This window comes from Oncorhynchus kisutch, linkage group LG15 (assembly GCF_002021735.2).
Source record: "Oncorhynchus kisutch isolate 150728-3 linkage group LG15, Okis_V2, whole genome shotgun sequence".
Taxonomy (NCBI): domain Eukaryota; kingdom Metazoa; phylum Chordata; class Actinopteri; order Salmoniformes; family Salmonidae; genus Oncorhynchus; species Oncorhynchus kisutch.
In genome coordinates this window covers 49,669,895-49,689,712 of record NC_034188.2, presented here as the reverse complement: position 1 = coordinate 49,689,712, position 19,818 = coordinate 49,669,895, and the positions used below count along the sequence as shown (strand labels likewise).

General features: G+C 46.5%; 1 protein-coding gene across 1 annotated transcript in view; it reads right to left on the bottom strand.

The window, feature by feature from the left end:
• LOC109887491 (glutamate receptor ionotropic, kainate 4) overlaps nt 1-19,818 on the bottom strand; it is a 435,871-nt gene that overhangs the window by 22,708 nt on the left and 393,345 nt on the right. Inside the window, exon 12 of the mRNA XM_031790434.1 lies at nt 6,560-6,667. Within this exon, the coding sequence (XP_031646294.1) occupies nt 6,560-6,667 (108 nt within the window). The remainder of the gene's footprint in view (nt 1-6,559; nt 6,668-19,818) is intronic.

The following is a 19,818-nucleotide window of genomic DNA, read 5'->3' as shown; positions in this document are numbered from 1 at the left end:
AACGTACAAAATCAGCAGGGGATCAAATACTTTTTTCCCTCACTGTATAGTATTCCACAGTTAACTACCGAATTCTATAGTAAACTCTAGTATTTTTTTTATGTGGGAGCCTACTAATGACATTGTTGGAGAGGACTTGTCACCTTCGCAACATGTCGGTTTTACAGAGTGAAGCCAGCCTTGTAACAGGTAGCCTCTTTAACCTGTCCTCTGTAACAGTGAGCTTTATACTTAAGTCGAGAGAGAGAAAAATCATACTGTCTGACATAGAGAAATATATAGATGGAACATAAGGCAAACAGTGCAATTGCTCTGTCATACTTCTATTGGGGTGGCGTTTGTGTTGACTGGTGACCGGGAGATGGATTCATCTCACAGTACGAAGTGCGCGTCCCTCCATTATGACACAAAGTGGAAAACAAGAGACCTCAAAGAGGAGGACACATCACACCGCCACCGACCATCCTGTCGCCATGGCAACAACAGTTCTTCTACCTGTGGTACTACCGGACCAGTTTCTTTTATACTTGATTAGTCTTCTATGTCCTCTACCCCCACCTCGCACACAGTGCACACACCGCTTTGCGTCGCACCGATAAGAGAATAGCAATAGGGGTAATAGAATGGGGTTTTCCTAGCCTTCTCCGCATCATATCTGAGGTCACGGAATGTATTTTGGTGGACATACTCATCAGTATTAGATGGAGGGAGAAACCGGCGAATACTTTGAATGCATGCATGCAGGAGAGCTCCTGGTCTGCATGTTAAAGAAGAAGAGTACACACAGAAAGAAGGAACGAAGGGGCCTTTCGGGCCCTGAGTCAGAGCACGGTGACACTCTATAAATGCAAATCCTCTCCGTTCATTAACTTATTAAACAGCCACGCACGTTACCTTTCTGCCCCCGAGTTGACACCTCTGCTGTGGTTATGCGGCGCCACGCGGGAAAGCACAATATAAATGCAAATTATTTAATCGCTCGCAGCAGCCTGGCGGTAGAGGCGCTCAACCACTGCAGCCGGACGGACACTTTCCCTTTCCCCTCCCAAACTAGGGCTTATTAAGGAGTAGCATTTCACGGGCCAGTTGTACATTACACGGCGGGGGTTTCAAGGGAGAAAGCTTGTAAACGAATAAACAAACCTTCTGGATTCAATTAATAGGTCTCCACACCCCCGGCGACAGAGAGGAGTGGGCAGGTCCGGCTGAATTAAATGCGGCCCATAATTTCTCAGCTAGCTCTCACTTGTTGATTGATGAGTGTGAAAGGAAAGGCAAAGTACTTCTATATTGATCTCCCCAATATATCCCACTGTTAGGACACTATACAGGAGGTAGGGAAGAACATCCTCAGTTGGTGACCTGGTTAACTACCTCAGCTTATGTATTCATTGGAGATTGGCTGGTTCTGGAGGTCCTGCTGGTCTCCACTGAGTTCGGGAAAAATGCATTTTGTTTCTTTATGCCCCCAGCTCACGGAATTGCCTGAAGACCACCTTGAAGTTCGACTCGCTGGTCCCAAATTGGACAGTTTAGATGATGTCGAAGGGAAGTGATATGTGAGAGTTGTGTTTGCTTTGATTAATCTGGTTGTGTTTATTGTTTTTGTGATTTACATGATGTTGTGTTCAATTCTATTGTGTATGTTCATGTTCACAGGGCTCCCTTGTAAATGAGACCCTGGTCTCAACGGGGACCCGCCCTGTTAAATAAATAAAAACCTGCAGAAAAAATGTAATTAAGAGCTGGCTCTGACCCATCAATCATGGGAGTAAAAACCCAGACATTAATCAATAATGTGTGTGTGTGTGTGTGTGTGTGTGTGTGTGGGGGGGGGGGGGGTCTTTATCTCTCTCTCTCTCTCTCTCTCTCCTCTCTCTCTCTCTCTCTCTACAAGGGAAATAAACAATAAAAATGAACAGTAAACGGTACACTCACAAGAGTTTGAAAATAATATATACTATTGTCTATGTACAGTGTTGTAACAATAAGCAAATAGTTGAAGTACGATGGTGTTTGTGCTCCACTAGGCTGCCCTTTTCTTGTGGCTACAGGTTGCAAATCTTGAGGGAAATATGCCTCTAATATGGTCACACATTTGGCAGCAGGTTAGGAAGTGCAATTCAGTTTCTACCTCATTTTGTAGGCAGTGGGCACATAGCTTGTCTTCTCTTGAGAGCCAGGTCTGCCTACGGCGGCCCCTCTCGATAGCAACGCCATGCTCACTGAGTCTGTACATAGTGTAAGCTTTTCTTAACTTTGTGTCAGTCCCAGTTTGTGTTCTCTCTCTCTCTCTCTCTCTCTCTCTCTCTCTCTCTCTCTCTCTCTCTCTCTCTCTCTCCCTCTCTCTCTCTCTCTCTCTCTCTCTCTCTCTCTCTCTCTCTCTCTCTCGCTCTCTCTCTCTCGCTCTCTCTTGCTCTCTCTTGCTCTCTCTCTCTCGCTCTCTCTTGCTCTCTCTTGCTCTCTCTTGCTCTCTCTTGCTCTCTCTTGCTCGATAATTCACTGTTTGTGAATGCTTACCGATATACTGACATACACCAATGTCAGAAGCATTCATTGAAATCACAGGAAAGTTGTATCTACCTTTTGTAATATACCACAGACAATTCTATGAAATAGTGCATTTCAAGCTATGAAGAAATGCAGCATCTCTCAGCATCTCATCCCCATTGCCAGTAGTCTGGTTGTGTCCAGCTGAGTATTGTCAGTGTTCCATGCCCCCCCCCCACACACACACACAATACCTTACTCTACCCATGCCAGGTGCATTTTTTCCAATAATGGTTAAGGTTAGGATTGGGAGAGGGAAAGCTGACCCTAGATCTGTACCAGTGGGAAACATCACCCCCGAGCTGAGCCTAGAAACCTAAAACAATCGACTGCACGCGACAGTCCAAAAATTCTCGATATTGAAGGTGTACCAAGTCATACCTGGATTCGAATAGTATTCACTATAGTTGAAACACTAGCTATGCTTGATTGAGCTTCCTTGGTGCAAACATCCTCCATTTGACACTCCACACATGCGCAATCAAACGTGCTACGTTTTTGAAAGAAAACAAATACTTCTTGAACCCGGGTCTGGTTCAAGGAGCAGTCACAACCCCCTAGCCATATATTTTTGATTTATTTAACCTTTATTTAACTAGGCAAGTCAGTTAAGAACAAATTCTTATTTACAATGACGGCCTACCCCGCCCCTAACCCGGACGACGCCAATGGTCCCCTATAGGACTCCCAATCACGGCCTGGATTCAAACCAGGGTGTCTGTAGTGACACCTATAGTGACACCGCAAGCGCTGAGACGCAGTGCCATAGACCGCTGCACCACTCGGGAACAGGTGAATCCAGGCGAAAACCTATGATCCCTTATTTATGTCACTTATCCACTTCAAACAGTGTCTTTAAGCCTTGAGACAATTGCGACGTGGATTGTGTATGTGTGCCGTTACAGAGGGTGAATGGGCAAGTGCCTTTGAACGGGGTATGGTAGTGTGTCAAGAACTGCAACGCTGCTGAATGACACTTCTCTCTCTCACAAGGTAATCATTTAAGTAAGGCCTAACAGTATATCTGAAAGCCACCGTCTTATCCGTTCTCTGTATTGTTGTTCTGTAACAAGGACATATCTTTGTTTCAAATACTTTAGCTGTGCTTGACTGAGCTTGACTGGCACAATGGAACCAATGACTCCAAGTAGACTCAAGCAAACGTTTAAAAGATGGAATTCGCAGTAGGGGGGAAACACTGTTTACCCCACGGTCGTAATTTATTTATTTATTTATTGACGAAGCAGAGTTGGGGAGCTTCGTGCATCTTGGTCCAAAGAAATTGCAGTACATACAGTTAACTGCTAAAATAAACCAATGGAACAAGTGTCTTGATAGGGCATTGGGCCACCACGAGCCAGAACAGCTTCAATGCACCTTGGCATAGATTCTACAAGTGTCTGGAACTCTTTTAGAGGGATGCAACAACATTCTTCCACAAGAAATTCCATAAATTGGTGTTTTGTTGATGGTGGTGGAAAACGCTCCAGAATCTCCTATTTCAGTGTTCAATAGGTTTGAGATCTGGTGACAGACGGCCATAGCTTATGGTTTACGTCGTTTTTTATGCACATTAAATCGTTCAGTGACCACTCGTGCCCCTGTGGATTGGAGGGCATTGTCATCCTATGGGGACGTAGCCATGGTAGCCAAAATAATGGCCTGCCCAGCATTTTTATACATGACCCTAAGCATGATGGGATGTTAATTGCTTAATTAACTCAGGGACCACACCTGTGTGGAAGCACCTGCTTTCAATGTACGGGGGGGGGGGGGGGGGGGGTTGCTGTAATATCCCAAATGGACGTGGTCAGTTTACCCATTAAGGATTCCACAGCTTTAAAGGTTTAAATACTATTTGACCTCAGGTCTGCATCAGGTACAGTGCTTTGGGTCAGTCCTTGACAGGTGGCCATCTTTGCTCACACTGACTGAGCAGAGAGGATGATGGGAATAATCAACCCTGACCCTCCTGAACAACCATACACTAGGATTACACTACACTTCACTGACCATGTGACTGTGGTCTGAAGCCTGAAGGTGACACTCTCCCTCCTAAAGAGGCCTGAGCCAGCCAATCAAAAATGACTTAAAAACAAATCAACTTAGAGTAGAGTCTCTATTATCTTCCCAGAGCAATCAGGAGTTCAGAAATATCACTTCTCCTGGTGGCACAGCGGAAGAGCTATGGCATGTATTTCTTTCACTAACATCCAAAGGAATGGAAAAACCAAACATCGGTAACAAACAGAGAGATTACATGGTCATGTTTGGCATCTGTGGAGGCTCAAAATCAATTAGACCATTTTTTCCCCCGGAGGTTGTTTGCTGTATTGCGTCGGCTCTCAGAGACACAGAGGCCACAGTAACAGTGATGCGGAGCTGTCCTGGAACAATCTGCAGGAGGGGTTAGACCCACAGGTGTAGGATGATTCCTCCTGGTGCCGTTCCGCGCTGCAGCCACTCAAGACTGTAGAGTCTAGCCCGCCCCCACCGGCAGAGATAAAGCACGACACAGCAATCACGCCGTGATGAATGAGTTGTGATAGCGACGAAATTGCTCCTGAGGTGGCTTTTGAAATTCGCCTGGACGACTCTATATCTAGCGAAATTAACACGTAGCGGCTTGATCGGACCGCCGCAATTCTCCCGCCCCAATCTCTCGCTCTCTCTCGCAGCCTCTGTTGTAACAGCTTCTCATTTGTTAAAGAAGCCCCCACGGTCGGTGAAACCAACCGAACCATTCCACCTGAATCCCAATCATTCTCAATGAGACCTTTTTCTCAAGTCGCTGGTTAACACAGACACACTTTATTCCTACTCCATTCTTAACCAGTAAGTGTGACATTGCGAATAACATTGCGGGCACTTGGGCCCTCCTTACAAGATACTTTGGGCTTGTCTTTTGATTCATCAAGTAGTGGTGGGAGGGAGAACAATTTGGATTTCTCTGGCTAACCATAATGCACGAACACAATCAGCACTGCTGCAAGCGCTAGCAGGGCTAGCCAGTAGTAGCATGGCTCTATTGAACACCAGTGTAGCTAGAACACTGTTTCAGCCAATCAGAATCTGTTGTATGAATGGCTATATTGAACCCCAGTGTTTTTCAGTCATAAAAACTCCCACAGTCCTCAGTGACCTGCAGAAAAGCAGTGTGGCCTAGCTCAATGAAGAGAGAGGATCTCCCTGCAGGGTGTGCAAATGGGAGGAGAGGAGAAGAGCTTCATTTACTCCCCAGACCAATAGCCTCGTTCCTCCATGCGCGGGAAATTTGCTGCCAAATACGGGTGACATCTTTAATTGCTAAGCGTATAGCCTTACAGAGAGTATCGAAACAACTCGGCCCGCTAAGCACACCAGCAATACACCTTCCTGAGTGTATATAGAGGATGAGACTGTATTTACATCAATGAAACCTTCAGAGTCGGGGGGGCAAATCAACATTTACATTGTAGTCATTCAGCAGATGCTCTCATCCAGAGCGACTTACAGGAGCAATTAGGTTTAAGTGCCTTGCTCAAGGGCACCTCGACAGATTGTTTTTTTACCGGCTCGGGATTCGGTTAGTAACCCAACGCTCTTAACAGCGAGGCTACCTGCCTTTCGCCCTCAAGGCAGAGACGTCAACTCTATGAATGACAGGACAGTTTTAGGTGCCATGGAGAAATACCTCCCCACTACACCTTATTTTCAACCACTCTCCATATCTAAACCAAGTGGGTGATCCAGCACATACAGTACCTGTCATTTGGAGTGTGCCGGTGTAACGGTGTGACAGGGCGGCGTGATTTACTACGGTGAAGTACTACGCCACCATACTTTATTATCTACCACTCTCTCTATTGTGACCATGGAGTGTACACTTGCATGTCCTGTGTATGTCATTCTGAGTGTGACGGTGTGGTATGGAGGAATACTACCCCACTACCACTCACTCCATTACAAACCAAGTGGATTGTCCAGAACGTGTGTCACTGGGAGTGTGTTGCCGTGACGGTTCACTCACCAGAATAGTGGTGATGGTGAGGGTGGTGTTGAAGAGAGTGTCTGTCACGTTGATTGATGGAAGCTTCCTCTCCATGGACAGGCCCTGCTCTGAGTGCCACTGGCCAATCTGCCAGGGGGATATAGATACCCACACGTGCACACACACACACACACACACACACACACACACACACACACACACACATGTGCGCCAATGCACATGCCAACACAGAGAGAGAGAGAGAGAGAGAGAGAGAGAGAGAGAGAGAGAGAGAGAGAGAGAGAAAAGAAAACAACTGTTAGAGAGTTCATCAAAGGGCCAGGCAGCAGGCAACCTATCAAACTAGCCCAACAGACAATCCTCTCTCTTCTGATCTGCAACCAGTGTCACCGAAGCCAGTCTCCCCCTCTTAAGGTCAGCCTTAAGAGGGGGAGACAGCGAAAGAGAGAGGGAGAGAAAAGGCAGCGCGAGATAAAGGACAAAGACACATGCTGCTCCTTGAAGAAATACATTGGGGCATGTGTTCAATCAGGAGACAACAGAATGTTTTCTTTAGCTCAATTACACCCAATTCTCTGAAGCGAGCCAATGTCCTCATTAGAGCTCGGCTGGCGCCCCTCCACCACTTCTCCTTGCACACCTCCAGCAGGGCCTTGTATGGTCATCCCATCTTGCCTGTACCCACCCCAACACACATGTCACTCAGTGGCGGTGCTACATCATGCCTAATTTTTCATTTGGTATCGTAATTACAAAGCAGCATGGTTCATTGGGCTCTCTGCTTAACGTCTTTTGTTGAGGTGTTGGTTAATTTATCATCCCCTACCAATCAATCCATGGCCGGTGAGTGGCTGGCTGCATTAGAGTAGCTGTGTTTATTTGTATGTCTGTGTGTTTGTGTGTGTGTGTGTGTGTGTGTGTGTGTGTGTGTGTGTGTGTGTGTGTGTGTGTGTGTGTGTGTGTGTGTGTGTGTGTGTGTGTGTGTGTGTGCGCGTGCGCATGTTTGTGTGCATGTGTGTGTTTGGTGTGTGAAGATGTGCATTTCTAAATAGATTTGTTTGACTATGTAGCTATTGCTTTTCACTGTCACGCGGTGCAAAGCAGTGAGATACCATTATACCACCTATATTTGACTGACTGACACATAATAGCCTAGGCCTTTAAATGTCAAAACTCCTTGATACTGATTGACACTGACTGCTAAATGGCATATGTGACTTACATAGTACATATTGCGTGCTCAAAATTGCTTCTTGAAGGCTGTGCGATAACAATGCCCTCCATATGCACTAGACCCATCCCTTCTAGTATACTGAACAAAAATATGAACGCAACATGTAAAGACATTGGTCCCATGTTTATATATCCCAGATATTTTCCATATGCCCAAAAAGCCTATATCTATACATTTTGTGCACACATTTGTTCACATCTCTGTTAGTGAGCATTTCTCCTTTGCCAAGATAATTCCATCCAACTGACAGGTGTGGCATATCAAGAAGCTGATTAAACAGACTTGATCGTTACACAGGTGCACCTTGTACCGGGGACAATAAAAGGCCACTCTAAAATGTGTAGTTATGTCACATGACACAAAGTTTTGAGGGAGCATGCAATTGGCATGCTGACTGCAGGAATGTCCACCAAAGCTGTTGCCAAAGAATTGAATGCTCATTTCTCTACCATAAGCCCGGCTCCAAATGTCATTTTAGAGAATTTGGCAGCCAACCAGCTTCACAACAGACCAGCGTGTACGGCGTCTGTGGGCGAGCGGTTTGCTGATGTCAACGTTGTGAACAGGGTGTCCCATGGTGGCGTTGCGGTTATGGTACAAGCAGGAATAAGTTACGGACAACGATCACAATTGCATTTTATCGATGGCAATTTGAACGCACAGAGATACCGTGACGACATCCTGAGGCCCATTGTCGTGCCTTTCATCTGCCACCACCACCTCATGTTTCAGCATGATAATTCACGGCCTCATGTCGCAAAGGATCTGTACACAATTCCTGGAAGCTGAAAACGGCCTGCATGCTCACCAGACATGTCACCCATTGAGCACGTTTGGGATGCTTTGGATCGACGTGTACGACAGTGTGTTACAGTTCCCGCCAATATCCAGTAACTTCGCACAGCCATTGAAGAGGGGTGGGACAACATTCCACAGGCCACAATCAACAGCCTGATCAACTCTATGCAAAGTAGATGTGTCGTGCTGCATGACACAAATGATAGTCACATCAGATACTGACTGGTTTTCTGATCCACACCCCTACCTTTCAAGGTATCTGTGACCAACAGATGCATATCTGTATTCCCAGTCATGTGAAATCTATAGATTAGGGCCTCATTCATTTATTTCAATTGACTGATTTCTTTATATCAAATCAAATCAAATTTATTTATATAGCCCTTCGTACATCAGCTGATATCTCAAAGTGCTGTACAGAAACCCAGCCTAAAACCCCAAACAGCAAGCAATGCAGGTGTAGAAGCACGGTGGCTAGGAAAAACTCCCTAGAAAGGCCAATACCTAGGAAGAAACCTAGAGAGGAACCAGGCTATGTGGGGTGGCCAGTCCTCTTCTGGCTGTGCCGGGTGGAGATTATAACAGAACATGGCCAAGATGTTCAAATGTTCATAAATGACCAGCATGGTCGAATAATAATAAGGCAGAACAGTTGAAACTGGAGCAGCAGCACAGTCAGGTGGAAGTTGAAACTGGAGCAGCAGCATGGCCAGGTGGACTGGGGACAGCAAGGAGTCATCATGTCAGGTAGTCCTGGGGCATGGTCCTAGGGCTCAGGTCAGTTGAAACTGGAACAGCAGCATGGCCAGGTGGACTGGGGACAGCAAGGAGTCATCATGTCAGGTAGTCCTGGGGCATGGTCCTAGGGCTCAGGTCCTCCGAGAGAGAGAAAGAAAGAGAGAAGGAGAGAATTAGAGAACGCACACTTAGATTCACACAGGACACCGAATAGGACAGGAGAAGTACTCCAGATATAACAAACTGACCCCAGCCCCCCGACACATAAACTACTGCAGCATAAATACTGGAGGCTGAGACAGGAGGGGTCAGGAGACACTGTGGCCCCATCCGAGGACACCCCCGGACAGGGCCAAACAGGAAGGATATAACCCCACCCACTTTGCCAAAGCACAGCCCCCACACCACTTATATATGAACTTGTTGCATGTTGTGCTTCATATTTTTGTGTTATTTTTGTTCACAATATATTATGAATCATCTGGAAGCAACTGGCATCTATCTTGTGAAATACTGATTCATATCCTTACAAAAACTATATAATCAAGGAGATGCATACAATACATTCACAATATTCTTGCTGGTTTGCTGTTTTCTCAAGACGTTGAGCTTCACTTGACTAAGACACGTTTCCAAGGCTAAATCCAGACAGTCCTTTCTACATGCTTATTAACATAATCAGAGACTCCATCTAAAGGTTTAGCATTCTTCCCAGAGTGAACTGCTGATGCGCAACAACCCCCCCCCCCCCCCCCACCCAAAAAAACGAGAAAAAACCGAAAGACTCCCGGAATCAGATATCTCCTCTGAGAATATGATCAAAAGATCTTACGTTCCATTTCCTCTTTGTTGTACTCCTCCATGGTGCACGAGAACGAGAGAGACAGCACCATGCACACACAAATGGAATACAAACAGGGGTGTAACAACTCTGCGCTAGCTGCCGATGGCTTCCGGGAATTAAGGCGGGGGGGGTGAATAACATGTGCACCTTGCAGGGATCTTGCAGAACGTTGTTCAGCAATCAGCTTGTGCAATCAGTTGTCAAGTGCATCTCCCCTGTAAGACAGACGTGGTGGAAGGCAGTGGAAGGCAAACGCTCAGCAATGCACCACCAGGCACGGGCGGTCTGCGGCGGAGCAGAGGGGAGTGAGGAGAAGGGCAGACGGTTAAGGACGGGTAAATGAGAGGCAGCACAGGCTGCCCGGGACAGAAATAGAGGGGCTGAGTGTGTGTGTGTGTGTGTGTGTGTGTGTGTGTGTGTGTGTGTGTGTGTGTGTGTGTGTGTGTGTGTGTGTGTGTGTGTGTGTGTGTGTGTGTGTGTGTGTGTGTGCATTTGTGTGAGTGCGTGGGTGTGTGGGAGCAGGAAGAGAACCCAGGCATCCGCCAACAGGGAGGAACTGCTCTGAGTGTGGCCCCCTGCTCAACTCAGCTAGCTATGACAATAGGGAATGCAGCGCACAGCAGCTTGCACAAACACTGTAGAGATGAGACACAAGTGAGACCGTACACCTACCCATAAACACACACTTTAAACACACACATACAAAACACATACAAGCCAGATCTGATCTGATCATAGCGTACATATACTGTATATACTAGTGTGTCTATGTGACAGAAGTGGTTTGGGGGCAAACTACCTGCCCTCCAGGACACCTACACCACCCGATGTCACAGGAAGGCCAAACAGATCATCAAGGACATCAACCACCCGAGCCACTGCCTGTTCACCCCGTTACCATCCAGAAGGCGAGGTCAGTACAGGTGCATCAAAGCTGGGACCGAGAGACTGAAAAACAGCTTCTATCTCAAAGGCCATCAGACTGTTAAACAGCCATCACTAACATTGAGTGGCTCCTGCCAACATACTGACTCCTCTCTAGCCACTTTAATAATGAAAAATGTATGTAATAAATGTATCACTAGCCACTTTAAACAATGCCACTTTATATAATGTTTACATACCCTACATTACTCATCTCATATGTATATACTGTACTCTATACCATCTACTGCATCTTGCCTATGCCGTTCGGCCATCGCTCATTCATATATTTTTATGTAGATATTCTTATTCATTCCTTTACACTTGTGTGTATAAGGTAGTTGTTGTGAAATTGTTCAGTTAGATTACTTGTTAGATACTACTGCATGGTCGGAACCAGAAGCACAAGCATTTCGCTACACTCGCATTAACATCCGCTAACCATGTGTACGTGACAAATTCAATTCCATTTGAACGACCTTACGCTCGTCTTATTAGACTCCTTGCCTGACACCTGAGAACTCATGTAAGCTCCCAGAGCTGATGCCTGGGCTTTAACCCAGTGGGGTTAAGAAAACCTTAAATGATGGTTCTTTAGCTGTTTGTTGCCACACGTTGACAATTCGATACATGTACTGCACACACAATTTATCTGCCAATCTAAACAGTTCAATGTCCTCACTTGTCAATGCTGCCCGTCTGACTTTAACAAAACATTTGCGTGGCACTAAAAACAGCCCTTTCAAACAATCAAGAACATGACATGAGGACCGGCCAAGGTAAATGGGAGTAACTACTGTTTAAGTGGCGCCCATATCCTGCTAATTAAAATGGAGTACGATGAATCGGAAATATGACCAATGTCTCTCAGTGCACCTCACATACAGTTACATACACTGTAACGTCAGAGTCAAGCAACAAGTTATTTTCCTTCTAGCTCGTTCGTCACATGGTGTTTACAAGTGATCCTTTTGGTTCTCGGGTGTGTTGCAAGAACCTTTCCCCGGGGTGGAGAGAGAGTTCCGATCGATCTTGCCGAAGCACAACATGGTGCTCACTCAATCCCCATCCTGCGTCTATACACCACAAAATGAAGATCCAATGATGTCGAATCCCAACCCTTAAAATAAAAATAAATTAAAAAACACACTTAAAAGACAGTGCTTAAGCAAAAAGCGTTCCAAATTGAGTTCTCTCAACCCCCTTTTTCCTGTGCTCTGAGACGGTAGAATAATAGTCCTACTGCACAGCTATAGAACATCTTCAAATGCTAATTGAGCTAACTGCCTCTCTACACCTTCATGTTTAATTCGGGTTGAGCTGTTTTCTCCACAGTGACTCCTCAGGAGAAGTGTGAGCTGCGATAGCGAGAGGAGAGGAGGAGATTAGTGTCCTAGTCAGGAGTGGCAGTCATTTACTGAAGAACCAGAGCAGAGTGCAGGGAGAAAAGGAAGAGAGCAAATCAATGGAAAGGTGTGAGGAAGAGAGGAAGAGAGCAGGGAAGCGGCATGGCGTGTGTGAGGGATTACCCCCGGGCTCATTCTGGCACCTGAAATTACAGCGTATAGGCCCAAGATAAGGGCCCTTGCTCAAGGGAAAGACACCGTTCTTAGATTTCCGTTTGAAAAACGCAGCAGAGCCATTAGGACCTGGCAGGGCTGTGTTCTGACAAATACGTATATCATGCGTACTGCTACACCACCAGTATCTTGTAGGGTAATGTAGACACCAAGCCGTTGCTCTGTAGCTAAAGGATTTGGGTTTTGATGGTGGATGTGTGTGTGTGTGTGTGTGTGTGTGTGTGTGTGTGTGTGTGTGTGTGTGTGTGTGTGTGTGTGTGTGTGTGTGTGTGTGTGTGTGTGTGTGTGTGTGTGTGTGTGTGTGTGTGTGTGTGTGTGTGTGCGTGCATGCGTCAGAGGAGATGTGCATGATGTGGTTTTCCAGAGGAGCTGTGTGATGCTAGCTATCTCACCCTTCTTTAAAAAGGGTCATGTTCATTCAGCACAGAATGGAAAGAGAGGTTCTATTTGAACTTGTCCAGTAAGAGATGCTTGGTACGGTGTTCCCTATTGAACAGGTTCCAGGTGTGCCTGTAGAACTGCATCTCCCAATGAGCAGAATGGTGGATCACTGCATAAATAAACGCTGCCTTGCTAACACAGAGATGTGCACTTTGCTTCGCATAATGAAGAGAGCTCTAAATCAAAATAGCGCAAGTCATAAAACGATAATGTTATCTCAACAACCTCTAGGGGAAATGTATGCTATAGAGAATAAAGGCGTTCTACGTGTGTGTGTGTGTGTGTGTGTGCGCGTGGCTGTCTTGGCTTTGTTATGTTGCCGCTCTAGTAATGACCACACCAGTCAAGGAAAGGCCAGCCCAAAAGGTCAGGCTCGTTTATGTGCTTTCACGACTTGACCTTTCAATACAATCAAAATTTCAATTTGTAACGCCTACCAGGCGAACAAAAACATTTGTTGTTAGTTCCATGATGCAAAAGCCTGTTTCCCACATTCATTCTATGGTATTACCAGTGCGGTGGCCGCGGCGTCACCTTCTCCGTTGGTATAACGAGCACCAGCGCTGGTTTGATAGAGGGAGCCGAGCGGCCGCCTGAGCACTTCAAAGCGCACGTCTGAGCCGCGGGCCATTCCCCCTTCTACACACGCGCAGGCACACACACAAACACACACACACACACACACACACACACACACACACACACACACACACAGACACACACACACACACGATGCCCTCCCAACCACTGTCCCTTAAAAACCAGGATTGTTCAGCAAATGTCTCTTTTCTGTCTCTCTCTCTCTGGATCCATTCTTGGGCCACACAGAAACGGGGAATGGACAGGGACCAGGTCTTAGTAGGAGACAGCGGTTAAATAAAGTGCTACAGGATGCAGCTGACTGAGGGTCCCTGCCTCTCCTTGGAGCATGTATGGAGGAAACACTAGTACCGGGCAACACACACACACCGGTCTGTGTATTGGCCATACTGCCATGTTTCTACTAGAGTGGCTCTGCTGCTAAGCCCTGGCGCCTAAAAGGACAGCATAGTGTAGGGTGACAGAAAGACAACAACACACACACACCGGTCTGTGTATTGGCCATACTGCCATGTTTCTACTAGAGTGGCTCTGCTGCTAAGCCCTGGCGCCTAAAAGGACTGCATAGTGTAGGGTGACAGAAAGACAACAACACACACACACCGGTCTGTGTATTGGCCATACTGCCATGTTTCTACTAGAGTGGCTCTGCTGCTAAGCCCTGGCGCATAAAAGGACAGCATAGTGTAGGGTGACAGAAAGACAACAACACACACACACCGGTCTGTGTATTGGCCATACTGCCATGTTTCTACTAGAGTGGCTCTGCTGCTAAGCCCTGGCGCCTAAAAGGACCGCATAGTGTAGGGTGACAGAAAGACAACAACACACACACACCGGTCTGTGTATTGGCCATACTGCCATGTTTCTACTAGAGTGGCTCTGCTGCTAAGCCCTGGCGCATAAAAGGACAGCATAGTGTAGGGTGACAGAAAGACAACAACACACACACACCGGTCTGTGTATTGGCCATACTGCCATGTTTCTACTAGAGTGGCTCTGCTGCTAAGCCCTGGCGCCTAAAAGGACAGCATAGTGTAGGGTGACAGAAAGACAACAACACACACACATATGCGAAGTGCGCACACGCGCATACACACACGCACACACACACCCACCCACCCATACAAAGTCTCAGTCAGCCTTGAAATCCGCTAAGGCTGGGGGGATCTTGCAAACCAGCTCATCCATTCCGCTTTTGATCTATTCCCCATCTCCAATCTGCATGCAAACTGACCAAAAGCAAAAAGAGGAAAGAGCCTGATGTCTCAGAGACCCGAGCCAGAGAGGGAAAGAGCCTGATGTCTCAGAGACCCGAGCCAGAGAGGGAAAGAGCCTGATGTCTCAGAGACCCGAGCCAGAGAGGGAAAGAGCCTGATGTCTCAGAGACCCGAGCCAGAGAGGGAAAGAGCCTGATGTCTCAGAGACCCGAGCCAGAGAGGGAAAGAGCCTGATGTCTCAGAGACCCGAGCCAGAGAGGGAAAGAGCCTGATGTCTCAGAGACCCGAGCCAGAGAGGGAAAGAGCCTGATGTCTCAGAGACCCGAGCCAGAGAGGGAAAGAGCCTGATGTCTCAGAGACCCGAGCCAGAGAGGGAAAGAGGGAGAAATGAGCCAGACAGGCACATGGGTCACTGTGAGTGTGGTCCAAAACTTGCTCCGTAAATCTGCATTAAAACCATGTTCACTCTGAGACCTCTGAATCACAAAGCTTTTACAATCGGCTTCGGTCTTTAATCTCTGAAATCATAATCAAAGGATGTGAACGAAAGGCGTCTGTAGAATCTCTTTTCGATAAACATACCGCTGTTCACAAAGCTAAGCACTTTCAGATCCATCACAATTACTCCAGGAAAGTCTTAACTGACTTGCCAGGTTAAATAAAAAAAGATAGAAAAAAGGGGAGCGAGAGAGAGAGAGCAAGTGATGATCGAAAGAAAGAGAGCGAGAGGGAGGGAGGGTGAGAGAGAGGAGGATGGGTAGAGAGAGAGACAGAGCAAGTGAGGATCGAAAGAAGGAGAGCGAGAGGGAGGGAGGGTGAGAGAGAGAGAGGAGGATGGGTAGAGAGAGAGACAGAGCAAGTGAGGATCGAAAGAAAGAGAGCGAGAGGGAGGGAGGGAGGGAGGGTGAGAGAGAGGAGGATGGGTAGAGAGACAGACAGAGCAAGTGAGGATCGAAAGAAGGAGAGCGAGAGGGAGGGAGGGTGAGAGAGAGAGGAGGATGGGTAGAGAGAGAGACAGAGCAAGTGAGGATCGAAAGAAGGAGAGCGAGAGGGAGGGAGGGTGAGAGAGAGGAGGATGGGTAGAGAGAGAGACAGAGCAAGTGAGGATCGAAAGAAAGAGAGCGAGAGGGAGGGAGGGTGAGAGAGAGGAGGATGGGTAGAGAGAGAGACAGAGCAAGTGAGGATCGAAAGAAAGAGAGCGAGAGGGAGGGAGGGTGAGAGAGAGGAGGATGGGTAGAGAGAGAGACAGAGCAAGTGAGGATCGAAAGAAAGAGAGCGAGAGGGAGGGAGGGTGAGAGAGAGGATGGGTAGAGAGAGAGACAGAGCAAGTGAGGATCGAAAGAAAGAGAGCGAGAGGGAGGGAGGGAGAGAGAGAGAGAGGAGGATGGGTAGAGAGAGAGACAGAGCAAGTGAGGATCGAAAGAAAGAGAGCGAGAGGGAGGGAGGGAGGGAGGGAGGGAGGGGGCTCTGGGATACATAGAGCAGAGGAAAGAAAAGAGGATCTAGAGGAGCAAGAGCAATCTGATCAGCAGGGCAAACACCTTGTCAGGTGATGAAATTCATCTGGGGGGGGGGGGGGGGGGGCAAGTGCCTTCTCTTTATTAGAGCTAGAAAGAAGTCAATGTGAGCGGGATAAAGGATGACTTTCTGTGGTATGTGGTCGAACTGGGTGCGGGGACGGACTCCTCAGGGGCCAATGAGTGGCTGTGCCTGGATACACATGCTCTCTGTCTCATGCTAGGACTTACAGTTTACAGTGGTGTAAAGTACTTAAGTAAAAACACTTGAAAGTTCTACTTAAGTAGCTTTTTGGGGTATCTGCACTTTACTATTTATATTTTTGACAACTTTTACTTTTGCTTCACTACATTTCTATAGAAAATACATTTCCCCTGACACCCAAGAGTACTTGTTACATTGTGAATGCTTAGCAGGACAGAATGATCCATTTCACACACTTATCAAGAGAACATCCCTGGTCATCCCTACTGCCTCTGATCTGGCGGACTCACTAAACACAAATGCTTCGTTTGTAAATGAAGTGTTGAAATGTGCCACAGCCTATCCCTACATTAAAATAACAAGAAAATAGTGCCGTCTGGTTTCCTTAATATTAGGAATTTGAAATTATATATACTTTTACTTTTACTTTTGATACTTAAGTATATTTGAGCAATTACATTTACTTTTGATACTTAAGTATATTTAAAACCAAATACTTTTCGACTTTTACTCAAGTAGTATTTTACTGGGTGACTTTCACTTTTACTTGGGTCATATTCTATTAAAGGTATCTTTACTTTTACTCAAGTATGACAATTGGGTACTTTTTCCACCACGGTATATGTCCAGTCTCACTCTATAAAAAAGGTCTTTGGCTAATACTGTCTGGAGGCTAGTGCTTTTTGTTCCATTCTGAGAACTGTCCTGCAGACTAGAGGTTGATAAGGGAAAAGGACTCCCTTGTGGGTCCTGGGGGATTCTGGCAGGAATGGGAGTGAAGTCAAGTTCGGGACATTACGGGACAGGATCGAAAGTCCACAGGAATGGGCAATACAGGAAGGGCTATAAATCGATAGACCCACCCACTTGGGAGCCATGTTTTATTACAGACAGAAATACTCCTCCTGGGCTGGTATGGTTACACGTGGTCTGCGGTTGTGAGGCCGGTTGGTCATAGTGCCAAATTCTCTAAAACGTTGTTTTGGCGGCTTATGGTAGAGAAATGATCATTCAATTCTCTGGCAACAGCTCTGGTGGACATTCCTGCGTAATATGTGTAATGATCATGTTTTTTAATAAGCTTCTTGAAAGGCCACACCTGTCAGGTGGATGGATTAAATTGGCAAAGATGAAATGCTCACTAACACGGATGTAAACAAATTTGTGCACAATTTTAGAGAAATAAGCTTCATGTGTGTATGGAACATTTCTGGGACCTTTTATTTCAGCTCATAAAACATGGGACCAACAATTTACATGTTGCGTTTATATTTTTTGTTCAGTATATATGTGTGGAGCATTTCATTTAAAAAAGTGTGTAGGCCTAATATAGTTTACTTAATAAAAATATATTCAAATTAAATGGTCATTTCCCCCATCCCCCTTCTGTAGGCTCACTGTTTTGCCTCCCTCCAGTTGTACTCACCAGTCACTCCTTTACCTCAGATGCTTAACGAGTGAATGATGAAGGCTTCAAGAGAGGAATTGCATCATCTCGTTGCAGGAACCATCACTCACAGAGCCATTAAAAGGAAAGAGCAATGTTTTGGCTAAATTTGATAGAGTTGTCTTTGACAACGAAGGAACCGAATACACGGCTTGTAAAAAATGCTGCTGTTTAATCACATACCACCCAGAGAGAGGGACAAGAGGCCTGAAGCGGCATAGCGGCTCTACTACCAACCACGTTACCAGTCAAGCCCAATTGTTCCTTCAAAGTGCACACGGAGACATACACATTAACACATATCCATTCATTTATCCGACTCTGGGTAAGTAGAAGGGCTGCCTTCATTGCCAAAATCTCTTAATGTGGTTGTTATCAGCTGTGTATGCAAGCAACTGTCTCATGATCGCTGAGCAGCAGGCAACGACGCAGTTGCTATGGCTACTCACACACAGGGCGGTGGACAGTCAGACCAGCAGCTAATGGAGGAAGTTATTTATTATATCAGTACAGGACCGTACGGGCAAACATTTGACAGGACAAGATGGGACAGGAATGAATTTTCACTCCTGTGTCCACCTCTACTGCAGACTCGGAAGGCAGGTAGCCTAGCGGTTAGAGACGTGAGCCAGTGAGGGTTGCCAGTTCGAATCCCGGATCCGATGGGAAATGAGCTGGTAACTGGCCGGTTGCTAGTATCAAATCCTAGATGCCATTGCCTGCCGTTGTGCCCTTGAGCAAGTCACTTAACTCATACCAAGATAATTCTCAAGGGCACAGGACATATTAGTTTGCAGTATAAAATGACTATCCTTGGCTGCTGTGCCAGTATCAATTCATGAAACCTAATACAGCGACTGTAAAACCTTCATGTAATTCATCTCCAACTCTTCTCGAGCTCAGGCTCTCTGTGCCTTATTAAGCCCTGAGCGCTGTGCAGGTGTGCACTTAGTGACTGGGGATATCGGCAGCACACTAAAAAGAGATGGTCCTTTCCCACAAAGATATCACCCGGAGAGTACCTAATTGGGGGACTTGAATGGGAGCGGCTTAGCCGTCAGAGCACTATGGTGTCGAGCTAAGCTTCTGGTCCCCGACACTTTGTGAAGGCGTCAGCCTCAACCCCAGCCACCACACTGGCACATTATGCCCAAGCTACGTCTGTCAGGCCTGCTCAAAGAGACGCTCATTTTCCAGTGGAGTCATGGGTGACTGCGCCACATGGAGCCGTCATGAGGCCGGACCCTTTTTAAGGTGTCAGACTGCCCTGCTGCTGTGCTGTCTGCCTGGGTGGAACGTCAAGCTCCCCTCTTCCATGTGCCGCCGCAGCAGCAGTCAGCGATATAAATTGAATTGAGTGCCGTGGCACGTCACAGCCAAGGCAGCTTATAGAGTACTCAGACTCTTCAGAGATAAAGGAGAGAGGAGAAGAAAGGCAGATTGGCGTAATAAACGGGGAACGCCGCCGACAGGGGAAAAATAAATAAATCCAATATACAAAAAAAAAAAAAAGTGGAATGCAAAATGGGGATGTTTACCCTAGAAGTGCGGAAGCTCTGTAAATAACAGAACTCAAATCATTTGATGTAGATTAAAGTGGCCCACTGTGCAAAGTTCCTCTTCCCCTGTGTTGACTCAGAGTGAGGGAGCGATAAAGACATGATTCCTTCCTCTTTTTTTCGATCTTCTCTTTCTTGTGAATAACCTTGCTTGTGTGGATTACAAGTGC